General features: G+C 45.9%; 1 protein-coding gene across 1 annotated transcript; it reads left to right on the top strand.

Moving 5' to 3' along the window:
* The first annotated feature begins 3032 nt into the window (after positions 1-3032).
* On the top strand, positions 3033-4040 carry LOC123092408 (protein SRC2-like). The gene has a single exon (XM_044514181.1). The coding sequence runs from the start codon at positions 3105-3107 to the stop codon at positions 3675-3677; it is 573 nt and encodes a 190-aa protein (XP_044370116.1). The 5' UTR covers positions 3033-3104; the 3' UTR covers positions 3678-4040.
* Positions 4041-13249: the final 9209 nt, after the last annotated feature.

Below are 13249 nucleotides of genomic sequence, written 5' to 3'. Positions count from 1 at the left end.
CGGCGCCAGAAAAGAGTCTTGATGACCCACAAGTGTAGGGGATCTATCGTAGTCCTTTCGATAAGTAAGAGTGTCGAACCCAATGAAGAGCAGAAGGAAATGACAAGCGGTTTTCAGTAAGGTATTCTCTGCAAGCACTAAAATTATCGGTAACAGATAGTTTTATGATAAGGTAATTCGTAACGGGTAACAAGTAACAAAAGTAAATAAGGTGCAGCAAGGTGGCCCAATCCTTTTTGTAGCAAAGGACAAGCCTGGACAAATTCTTATATGAAGGAAAACGCTCCCAAGGACACATGGGAATTATCGTCAAGCTAGTTTTCATCACGCTCATATGATTTGTGTTCGTTACTTTGATAATCTGATATGTGGGTGGACCGGTGCTTGGGTGCTGTCCTTCCTTGGACAAGCATCCCACTTATGATTAACTACTCTCGTAAGCATCCGCAACTATGAAAGAAGAATTAAGGTAAACCTCACCATAGCATGAAACATATGGATCGAAATCAGCCCCTTACGAAGTAACGCATAAACTAGGGTTTAAGCTTCTGTCACTCTAGCAACCCATCATCTACTTATTACTTCCCAATGCCTTTCCCTAGGCCCAAATAATGGTGAAGTGTCATGTAGTCGACGTTCACATGACACCACTAGAGGAAATACAACATACATCTTATCAAAATATCGAACGAATACCAAATTGACATGACTACTTATAGCAAGACTTCTCCCGATGAGAGGATCGATGGTGATGACGATGGTGACGATTTCCCCCTCCCGGAGGGATGTTTCCCCGGCAGAATAGCTCCGCCGAAGCCCTAGATTGGTTCCGCCTCGTGGCGGCGGTGTTTCGTCTCGAAAGTTTCCTCTTGATTTTTTCCAGTGCGAAAGACTCTAGATGGCCAAAGATGGGCACCGGAGGCCTGCCAGGTGGCCCACGAGGCAGGGGGGCGTGCCCAGGGGGGTAGGGTGCGCCCCCACCCTCGTGGACGATGGGTGGCTCCCCTCTGGTATTTTCTTCGCTCAATATTTTTTATTAATTCCAAAATTAACTTCCGTAGAGTTTCAGGACTTTTGGAGTTGTGCAGAATAGGTCTCTAATATTTGCTCCTTTTTCAGCCCAGAATTCCAGCTCCCGGCATTTTCCCTCTTCGTGTAAACCTTGTAAAATAAGAGAGAAAAGGTATAAGTATTGTGACATAATGATAATAATAGCCCATAGTGCAATAAATATTAATATCAAAGCATGATGCAAAATGGACGTATCAAGGCTCTCAGGCAGGATGCCTTGCCTTTTCGACCGATGTTGCTTTTGTGCTTGCCTTCTTAAGGCAGACTTATTTAACTCGTGTCTGTACTCAGATAATGTTGCTTCCGCTTACTCGTTTGTATTCGAGCTTATGTATTCGAACCCTCGAGGCCCCTGGCTTATAATATAAAGCTTGTATTATTTTAATTTGTGTCTAGAGTTGCGTTGTGATATCTTCCCGTAAGTCCCTGACTTGGATCGTACATATTTGCATGATGATTAGTGTACGATTGAATCGGGGGCGTCATAGGTGCTTAGTTTTGGGTTCAATCGTGCGGTGTCCTCACCCAGTGACAAAGTAGGGGTAGCAAGACACGTATTTGTATCGTTGCCATCAAGGGTAAAAAGATAGGGTTTTCATCATATTGCTTGAGTTTATCCCTCTACATCATGTCATCTTACTTAAGGCGTTACTCCGTTCTTATAAACTTAATACTCTAGATGCATGTTGGATAGCGGTCGATGTATGGAGTAATAGTAGTAGATACAGAATCGTTTCGGTCTACTTGACACAGACATGATGCCTATATGCATAATCATTGTCTTGGATATCATCATAACTTTGCACTTTTCTATCAATTGCTCTATAGTAATTTGTTCACCCACCGTATTATTTTCTTTCAAAAGAGAAGCCTCTAGTGAAACCTATGACCCCCGGGTCTATTTTCCACCTTATATTTTCAGATCTATAAACCAAAAAAATCCAAAAATACTTCACTGTAATTTATTTACTTTTATTTTACGTTTTAGTAATCTTTTATATCTATCTCTATCAGATCTCACCTTTGCAAGTGACCGTGAAGTGATTGACAACCCCTTTATCGCGTTGGGTGCAAGTGTTTGATTGTTTGGGCAAGTGCATGGACTAGGGACTTGCTTGTATCTCCTACTGGATTGATACCTTGGTTCTTAACTGAGGGAAATACTTATCTCTATTTTGCTGCATCACCCTTTCCTCTTCAAGGGAAAGACCAACGCAAGCTCAAGAAGTAGCAGCAGGGGCCTTACCCTTTCCCTTGCCGGAGAAGAAGCCCGTGCCGGAGAAGAAGGGGTGGCTAGGGTTTGTCGCCGACGGGGGAGCACTGGGTGGCGAGATGGGGATGGGGGCGTCTGGAAATGGATGAGGTCGGCCCTCCACCGCACCCTCGAATTAAAAAAGGCTGACCGCTATCGCCGACGCGTGGGCCCGAGGTTGGTGGTCGTTATTAATAAAGACGATCGCAGTAGTTGGACGACTACCAGGTAGGACACAACAGACATCGAGAGGACGCGACACATTTCAGTAACAAATTTGGACCGCAAATGGGTGCGTGTGGACGCAAAGCTGACACGTTTTGAGAATGGATCGGCACGTTGGGCCAACACATTTGTCTGTGACGACCCAAACGGACTGCCGCTGACAAAATGGGTCGCCGGTCGGAGTTGCTGGAAGGGCATGGAATCATTTCCGGTGTGTGGTTTTTCCACGTCGACCGGCACATCGATCATGTAGCACAGCATATATTAAGAGAAGAATCGCCGGCAACATGATTTGTTCAAAGTATGGAAGAAGGATTAACAAATGACAAATCACGCCCGGAATCTGCTTCCCTGTCGATGCAAAAGCAGTGGCTGCGCTCGAGCCAGTTGTTAATGGTCGTCAGTGATGGCGCACCTCGTCCCATATGGCTGGCACGTCGGCGTACGCTGCCCTCCTCTACATATACACGGACCGTGGAACGCAGCAGGTAGGCAACAACGCACGAGCAGAACCGCGACGCGATCGAGTGATCGAGTGCACGGTCGGTCGGTGATCATGGCGAGCAGGACGGTGGATGTCACCCTTGTCTCCGCGAGGGATCTCAGGGACGTCAACCTCGTCTCCAAGATGGAGGTCTACGCGATCGTCTACATCGCCGGCGACCCCATCTCCCGGGAGCGGGTCCTCGCCGACCGCACCGGCGGCCGCAACCCCACCTGGAACGCCACTGTCCGCGTCACGGTCCCAGCCTCCGGCTCCGGCAGCGGCGCTCTGCGCGTGCTCCTCCGCACAGAGCGCCCCCTCGGCGACCGTGACGTGGGCGAGGTGATCCTCCCGCTTACCGAGATCCTAGCCGGCGCCGGCGACGAGCCAACTGGCGCCACGCAAGGCGCCTACAAGGTGCGCAAGGTCGGCTCTAGCAAGGTTCACGGCGTGCTCAACCTCTCCTATAAGCTCGGAGGAGTCATCCACCCACCCGCCGGCCAGTACCAGCAGGTGGGAGCGACGGGGTACCTGGCGGCAGCCGCTGCGCCGTACGCGTCTGCTCCGCCGCCGGAGCAGCTCAGCTACCCGTACCCGTGCCCACCCCCGACAATGGTTCGGCCGCTGCGCATCAGCAGCCGGTAAAAGCGCGGCGATACCGGAAAGAAATAAAGCGCGCGCGGCGCGGCAAACCACTCTTGCAGTGGCATGGCATGGCAACCTTTGCTCTGTTCTGCTCCGCTGATACAGAGAAATGGTGGCTTGGTGAGTGGGTTAGCCACTACCCACTTGTGGAGCAACGGCGAAATGCTGTGTACCAGTAAATCTTAACGAAATGTATAATATCCGCAGCAACTTTTTGTATGCTGCGTACTAACTAATAAATCTGAACGGACTATGTTGTATCAATATTAAAATGAAAGACTCGCATGGAAACATGTGGTTAGCAAAATCAAAATTCATATAAATTTTTTTAATATTCAAAATGAATGTTGGTTTATATTATATTAGCACATATGCTTGTGCGTTGCGTGGGAGAAAAGAAATTATATGTGCTTAAATTTTGTGAGAGTTTTTTCTTTTTGAAGAAAAAAATTAGTGAGAGTTGTGTGTGCAAGCACAACGCCTCATGCTGCACTTAAATTTTCCAACTGTGTTGGCTCGTCATGTGGCTTCTCTTTTATTTCTCATTTCTCAAGGGATAAATCAGATCAGCATCTCAACCTCTGCTTATCAATTTTCACAATTGCTTCTTGATACCCAAGGTAACTCCAAGACGTATATAATTAGTGAAATTTAATCTAGTAAACTAAGGTGAGACTATTCAACGTGTGAACAAACATAAAAAGACAGATTATAGGGCTGTTGGGCCTTGGGCTGAATGAAACAGCATACTTTTAAGGAAAAAAGCAGTATCACATGCATGTGAAGGGCAACATCGTATGGGGTGATGTGGCGTTTATGTATAAATATATTGAGTCAATTACACCACTGGTGCCACAACTTGACGCGAAAAATCAATTTAGTACTAAAACTTGTGGCATATATTGACCTGGTGCTACAATTTGACTTTGGTGTGCATATACGGTGCAAATCACATTTCTATATGAAGAGGGTGCTGATTAGGCACGCCAATGTGGCATGGGCCCGCTGTTAGTGAGGCAAAGAGGACGTGTGGCCTGCTATTTTGCACAAAAAAACCTTGGAAATTTTTCCTCACGAAAAAGCTCTTGCCACAGCCGCAAGGGTCCACTTGTCAGCGTCTCAAAAATAATTAAAAAATGGCACCTGCAAGGATTCAAACCGCTGTCCTGTAGCTCACAGCTGCGCGCCGCTAACCGCTGAGCGAGGACAAATCCTATATACCCAAGACATTCATTCTCACTACTACTATTTATCTTAACATGCAGCCTATCCACCTCAGCAAGCTTGCCAAATCATCAACTCTAAACATGCAAATGTGCCATGTTATTCCTTCAGTTTCCACCTGTTCATGTAACAACTGGACGCTGCCCCTATATATTCTTTGAATATTATGCGGGCTACAGTCCCTACAACCCATTTTACGCTGTTCTTTTACGAATTTATAGGATATTTGTAAATTATAATCGTGCATTATAAATAATGTACATATTAATAAATTAAAATAAATTGTAAAATAAGCATTTATTAATTTAACATTATCCAAATAATTAAATTATAAATAAAGAACTGTTCATGTAATAATTTGCATATTGAATAAAAACATATACTCAATAAATGCTTATATAATTTCAATTTTTGTCACAGTCTTAAATAAATATTAATGTAATATACAAAAGTATTCATGCTTTAAAAACTGTTTATTTTTATACTATATTTTAGTAAATGCTTTTATAAGTTAAAAATGTTCACAGTTTAAAAAAATCATGTAAGTACATAAAAGTGCTCATGCTTTAAGAAAGTTTTTAGTTTTCTATATATTTTCATACTTATATAAATTTTAAATATTCACAATTTACCAAACTATTCATGCAATATATAGAAGTTTTCATGCTTTAAAAAACATATATCCGTATACTATAATTTTTTTACATGTATAGTGTCAAAATAGTTGGCTGGGATTCGAAGCAGCAATATCTGGGCATCAGGTGTGAGTGGCCACCGCACCACCCAGCCGTGTTACTTTTTGTAGGAATTTATGAAATATATGTATATTATATTCTTGTATGATAAATAATGATAATATAGAATAATATTATGTTATAAAAATATTCAAGTATTATTTAAAACTTATCTATGTAATTCAAAATATTTATGTAGTATATAAAAGTGTTCATTGTTATTTTGAAATTTATTTTATTTGTAGCACATTGTTACAATAATCATGTATTATAAAGTGTTTTTAAATAACATTGCAAAATGTGCTGCTGTGACTCCGTTCCTCTTAAGATAGAAAGTTTATATATGTTACGTATCAATTTTATCATAAGGAACGTTGATGGGTGTACTAGTGTGGCATTTGCTCCTGCAGGTCACGCGATCGAATCTCATTGGCGACAATTTTTGCAAAATGTTGTGGGTTGCTGACAGATGGACCCCGCACAGCTCCATCTGTGAGAAAAATGAAAAAATTCTGAGGTTTTTTTTTGCAAGATAAGCAGCCACACGTCCTCCTCGTCACCCTGTCCCTGACAGCGGGCCCGTGCCACGTTGGCACGCCTAGTCAACAGTGTGTTCGTATAGAAACGTGATTTGCACCGTATATGCACGTCAAAGCCAAGTTGTGTCACCAGTTCAATGTATGCCGCAAGTTTAAGCCCTAAACTAACTTTTCATGCCAAGTTGTGACACCAGTGATGTAATTGACTCTATTTGGTCTCTCCTTATTATAGGTATAGAAACAGTTGCATAGTCTCGTGGCTAACCCATGTTGCTGTTAGTGTGTTGGTTGCAATTAAAAAATTTATATAAAAGCTTGATTCTCCGCTCCAGCAATTATTTTTGCCTCATTTTCCCTGACGGTGTTGTTGGGCCAGCTTTGTTTGGGCACATGGCAGGCTACGACTGAGGCCCATGCACAGATGAAGAACTCTACAAATTGTTTTTCACTTAAAATTGTCTGGACTATTGGTTGATTATCCTAAAAGCTAGGGGTTTCTCTACAAAATTCCATGGCGGACTAAGAATATCACCTCCCTTTATTAGAAGGTATAGATATATATTTTAATTGGTTTTCTTTGTTCGATGTTCCTCTTTACGCAAATACACAAAGCTTATGTATCTTTTCATTTATAGAAGAGAATAGAAAAAGTACAAGGAAGGATAGAACACACTACACGAACGCAAAAAGGCACGAGTATGATGACCAGAGCAGAGAGATAGGGGATGCTCAGCCCAAACAGAGGACACAACACAACAAAACCTGCCTAGCCCGGCCTTCGGCCATAGAATGCAACGAGGCAGGGCTCAGGGCACCCAAAACGTGCCCATGACCAACACGAGGCAGCACCTCCGAGCGGCCACGACTTCGGACTCGACCGGATCAACATACTCCCACCTAGAGTGCCTAGATATCACCAAGTGAGCTGCATGAGCCAAAGGCGAAAGCCATGGGGGAAGCATCGGCGAGGACGTACACAACACCCCGGATGTCCACACCTTGAGAGATAGCCCAAACCAAGGTGACGGCCCATATCTCGAGATCCAACATCGGGGACGCAGAGCGTACGAAACAACACCTTGAAGAAGGGGAACGACGTCGTGCTACTTTATTGACTGATCCAGTGAACCGGACCTAGTGTTCACCGCGGCGCTCGAAGGGGCACTGACGACGAGTATATTTTTACGCTCATCACATCATTGTTTAAACTGGTTTATTTCATAAGATCTAAGATATTCACTCCGATATTGCCACTAGTCATTAATGAATGCAAGAAATTGTACAATTCTCTCTTTGTTTTGTTTTCATAGGAAAAATGCTATGTATGGTAAAAATCAATCATATACATGGAAAAAAGCAAAAAGAAGATAGAACAAATTAAATGGGAGGCGCACCAGCACCAAAATAACACATAACACAAGACACCATGTGAAATGAGCGCACACTCTCGTACCAGCCGTCACCAGCACCGTGACATCCACCCCAACAACTTTAATAAAGGGACCCATACATGATTCGCAAAGGGCAGACGCCAGAACCTGCATCACCGCAACAGAAGTTGTTCTTCAACCCTAACCGCCGCCATTTCCCATCTTACCTCCATAGCCACCACCATAACCATCACCGCAGCAAACCAACTTCAAGTTAGTCATACTTGTAACCATGTATCACATCCGGCAACCATTGTAAGACATATTATCAACAAAGCATTCAACTTTATGTCTTCTCCAATGATTTTTTTCTTGTGATCTGATTGTCATGTATGAGTAATTCGGTAAGGAAATGGGTTGAGGCATAGCCATGCAACCTGACATATTTGTATAAGGGATCGATGGAATGACTTTGAATTAAGATCATGTATGTGTATTAATTACATCATAGTTGTATCATGTATCCTTCTCGTTCTTCAACCCTATAGGTACCCAGGATCATCGAGTTTGATCAAGGAGGAGGTTTGGAGCTGGGAGGATGCATAACGCTATTCTAAACACTAGTGACAGAAAATTTTAGTATGGTAATGGAAATGTCACACCCTAGCTAGTTCATGCATTAGAGTGTTGCATCATGTCTATTTTTTTCAACATAAACTTGAAATGGGGATGACAGAACCCCCAGCCCCCTCTGAAACCAACTAGGGTTTACTAAAAATATTTTCAATGAACTTGAAATGCCCTTCTAAAATGTCCATCATTTTTGTCTTGGTTCAGAACCTCTGCCAAAAGTGGTGCACAATTTTCTAGGTCATCCTAAGGTCTTTGAATTAAATCATAAGTATTTGAGTTTGGGCATTTAAATTATATAAAATATTTCAAATGCTCAAATAATCCCAAACTAAAATGTTCCAAGCTGGATATATTCCAGTTAGTGGCCATAAGCAGTTTGGTGATTTTTGGAATTGTCTAGGTATTTTTAGAAAGTCCACAAAGTTACAGAATAAATAGAAAATAGAAATAAAAAGAGAGAGAGGGAACTAACCTGGCAGCCCACCTGCCAGCCCACCAGCCAGCCCACCTAGCCGGCCCAGCCCAGCAACCGCTCCAGCGAGCTACTTGCCTTCGCCAGGCAGGCAGGCAGGTGCTCGACGGCGGCACCAGCGCGCGCCACGCAGCTGCCCGTCGCCCTGCTTCCTCCTCTCGCCGCCCTGCTGGCCTGGACGACCTCCACGTCGCGCCCCGAACCCTGTGGACACATCCATTCGCCCCTGCCTCTCTTCCTCGCTCTCCCATTCCATGGCCGATGCCACCACAGCCGCACCGTCGCCGTAGTCGCGCTCTTTGTCGTCCCTGCGCTGCACCACCGTGTCCAGGAGCTCCGCCGCCCTCCTCTTCTTCGAGCTAGCCGAGCCCCGAGCGCTCGCTTGCCTCGAGGCCTCTGCACCGACCTCGCCCGACTCCGCGGAGATCCCTTTCGCCATCGCCGCCGCACCAGCTCGTCCCCGACCGTGTCGTCTGCTCTCTCGAGACCTTCGTGAGCCCAGCTACCTCCTTCCCCTTCCCTTTCTCAATCTCGTGCACCACAGCGAGCACACGAAGCTTCACCGCACACGCCGCCGCCGAGCTCGTCGCCGATGTGTCTCCGGCCACCCACTAGCCACACCACCGTGTCCAACACACTCATTGCATCCCCAGGAGCCCAACGCACCTCACCACGAGCCTCACCAGGAGATCCGTTTCGACGTCGCCGCCGCACCAGCTCGTCCCCGACCGCGCCGTCTGCTCCCTTGAGACCTCCGTGAGCCCAGCTACCTCCTCCCCCTTCCCTTTCTCGCTCTCGTGCACCACAGTGAGCACACGAAGCTTCACCGCACGCGCCGTTGCCGAGCTCGTCGCCGACGTGTCTCCGGCCACCCACCGGCCACACCATCGTGTCCAACACACTCATTGCGTCCCCAGGAGCCCAACGCGCCTCACCACGAGCCTCGCCGTGTCCCGTAGCCTCGGGTTCATCCTCACCCGAACTCCGGCGACCGCCAATGTCGTCGCCGGTGCCGTTTCTGGCCACCCCGAGCTCAACCACCACCACCAAGAGCTGCGGCTTGCTCCCAGCTACCCGTAGATGCCCTCCGCCGCTCATTTGGTCACCGGAACGCACTAATGCACTCTCGCCGCCGCGTTCGGCCTCGCCGGTGGCTAAACGCCGATGAGTTGACCCCGTTGACTTGACCGGGTGGGCCCAGTTTGACCCCCTAGGTCAATGACAGGTGGGGCCCAGCCCTGTTAACTAATTAGGATTAGTATTAACTAATATTTAGTTAAACTAATTACACTGACACGCGGGACCCACTAGTCAGGTTTGACCTGGACTGTTCCGTTGACCACTGACGTCATCCTGACGTAATGCTGACGTAGTAATTTATTTACTGGAATTATTATTACACAGGAAAATCCAGAAAATACCACAAACTTCAAAAAATCATAGGAATTAATCTGTAGCTCCAAATACAAAGTGTTATATATGAAAAATGATCAGAAAAATCCAATCTATCCATCTGTACTGGTTTCATGCATGTTTAAGCAAGCTAACCGGATGTTTAGTGCAGAACAAGATAAAGCACTTAAAAGGGCCATTTATGAGTTTGAAACTTGAATCTTTGATTCAAAATGGTTCAAACCCATCTGGTCTTAGTTGCATTAGCCCAATACACTCATTTTGCCATGTTTCATGCATGCATCATATTGTTGCATATTGTTTGGTGATGTTTGTGTATCGGTGCTCTTTGCGGTAGGTTCTGCCTCCGAGGAGTACCACGATTACCCTAACGAAGAACAATATCAGTGCATCGACCCATCAGGCAAGCAACCAACCATTTGATCATATCGATACAATCCCATGTTCTCGCTTCTGCTCTCTTTTACTGCATTAAGACAACGCGTTTCAAACTGCTGTGTGCTACGGTAGTTGAACCCATTTCCTCTGCATGACCTGTCATTGCCACAGTAACTAGATGAAACCCACTAGCATGTGTAGGAGTTGATTGAGCCATATGAATGTGTTGTTCCTACCTTGCTATGCCTGCTATGCTTAGAGTCGTGTCAGGTCTGGTTCATCTGGGTGATGGGCTAGAGTGAAATGATCATGCCGGTAATGAGAGTAATGTGTTGAACACGATTTGGTAAAGGTATCGATGAGAGACCATGTAGGAGTACATGGTGGGTTGTTTCATTGAAGCCGACCTTAAGCACTGAGATCTGTATGTGTGATTTAAGATTCAACTACTACCATGCATTGGGCCCTGAAATATGACCCTGCTCGACTTCTTATCCACCCTAGTCCTCTGTCCAGGAGTTGCAAGTAGTTTTTCGTGTTTGTAGCTTACTGGAGGCCATGGACAGCGCTGACCCGCGGGGTGGGCTGTGATGCGGTAGGTACGTGGCCGGGTACACCGGGCACCCGTTAGGTGTCTTGGAACCCTGTACACATCGTTTGGGGCCGTATGTGGAAACCTCGGCCGGACTCCCTGCGGATGGAACCTGAATAGGCGATAAACCTGGACTAGAGACTTAGGTGTTTAGGTAGGTCGTGGTCTACACCCACGTCGGCTTTCGCTTGAAGTCTGCCGAGCACATGTCGTGTGCAAACACTAAGTGGTGGAAACATGTATGAAGAAGTACACCCCTGCAGGGTTAACATTATCTATTTGAATAGTCGCGTCCGCGGTAAAGGACTACTTGGTTGCCTATACAGTTCATAGACAAGTAAATGGATACTACTAAAAGCCTCAAGATAAGCGTGAGTGCCGAGGATGGCTCTTCCGTAGGATGACGGAGGTGGATCCTCGGTGGTGTATTGAAGTGGTGAGTAGTGGACTCGAGTGCGCAAAACCATTTCAAGTTGGAGTCTCGTAGGATAGCTTAGCCAAGAGTCAAAGCTGGCTTGCTGCAATAACCCCACCAACCCTTCTTGATAATGTGCATGTATGTAGGATCTGACGTAAGTCTTGCTGGGTACCTTTGTACTCATGTTGCTTTAATTTACTTTTTACAGAAGACGCTGCAACCCCTTCTGATGGGTTCTTCGTAGATGTCGATATCGATGAGTAGGCTGAAGCCCAGGTGGTGATCCTGAGCTTGTGAAAGACTATGTAGTATAGCCAGGCTTACCCAAGCCTCTTTTATTTCACTAGATGTCTGTACTCAGACATGTCTCTTCCGCTGTTGGCTTGTATGTGTGTATGACTTGAATGCTGGGTCGTGTGACCCGTACTTGTGTGTATGATATGTATGGATCTCTGAGCCTCTAAATAAAGTACTTGTATTGTAGAGTCATGTTGTGATGCCTTGTTGTATTTGCACATATCGAGCATATTGTGTGTATGATTGAAATGCTTGGTATGTGTGGGATCTGACTATCTAGTTGTTTATCCTTAGTAGCCTCTCTTACCGGGAAATGTCTCCTAGTGCTTCCACTGAGCCATGGTAGCTTGCTACTGCTCCGGAACACTTAGGCTGGCCGGCATGTGTCCTTCTTTGTTCCTGTGTCTGTCCCTTCGGGGAAATGTCACGCGATGAATACCGGAGTCCTGTTAGCCCGCTACAGCCCGGTTTACCGGAGTCCTGCTAGCCTAGTGCTACAGCCCGAATTCACTTGCTGATGACCGACACGTCCGATGCTGGGTCATGGATGCCTGTCCCTGTAAGTCTATTCCACTTTGGGTTTACGACTAGCCATGTCAGCCCGGGCTCCTTACCATATGGATGCTAGCGACACTATCATATACGTGTGCCAAAAGGCGCAAATGGTCCTGGGCAAAGGTAAGGCGACACCCGTGGGAATACCGTGCGTGAGGCTACAAAGTGATATGAGGTGTTACATGCTAGATCGATGTGGCATTGAGTCACGTCCTGATAGCGTTGGCATCAGAGCCGGACTGCCTGTAGGTTCTCCAAGCCAAACTGGTCGATGTTGAGTCTAGAAATGCTTTAGTTATATGTAGGGGAATTGATTGTGTGATGGAACGTAAGGCTCTTTTTACTCCTTTACCTCATGGCATTCTGATCTGAGCCAGTCTATTCTTCCACCGGGGGTTAAGGAATTAGGACCTCTTCTCTCTATCAGGTTCACGTGTTACTAATCAGTAGTACCTTATAGGTTTGATGGATACAAGCCTAGTTCAGTTCTACTACTCCATTATGTTGCTAAGATGGCACCACTAGAACTAGCCGAGCTTAAGAAACAACTCTATGAGTCCTTGAAAAAGGGTTTCATCCGTCCTAGTTCATCTCCATGGGCTTGCCCCGTCCTCTTCGTCAAGAAGAAGGATGATACGGACCGGATGGTTGTAGATTATCGACCAGTCAACCTGGTCACAATCAAGAACAAGTATCTGCTCCCCAGGATCAACGATCTGTATGATCAGCTCGCTGGATCCTCAGTCTTCTCCAAAATGGATTTGAGGTTGGGCTACCATCAAATCAAAATCAGGAACGGGGACATTCCTAAAACGGCCTTTGTTACTCATTATGGCCAATACGAGTACACCGTCATGTCCTTCGGTTTAACCAACGCTCCAGCCACCTTCTCTCGCTTAATGAACTCAATCTTCATGGAGTATTTGGATAAGTTCGTCGTGGTTTAC

The sequence above is a fragment of the Triticum aestivum genome, chromosome 1B (assembly GCF_018294505.1).
Source record: "Triticum aestivum cultivar Chinese Spring chromosome 1B, IWGSC CS RefSeq v2.1, whole genome shotgun sequence".
Taxonomy (NCBI): domain Eukaryota; kingdom Viridiplantae; phylum Streptophyta; class Magnoliopsida; order Poales; family Poaceae; genus Triticum; species Triticum aestivum.
The sequence above is the reverse complement of the archived record's forward strand: the minus strand, read 5'-3'. Positions and strand labels throughout refer to the sequence as shown.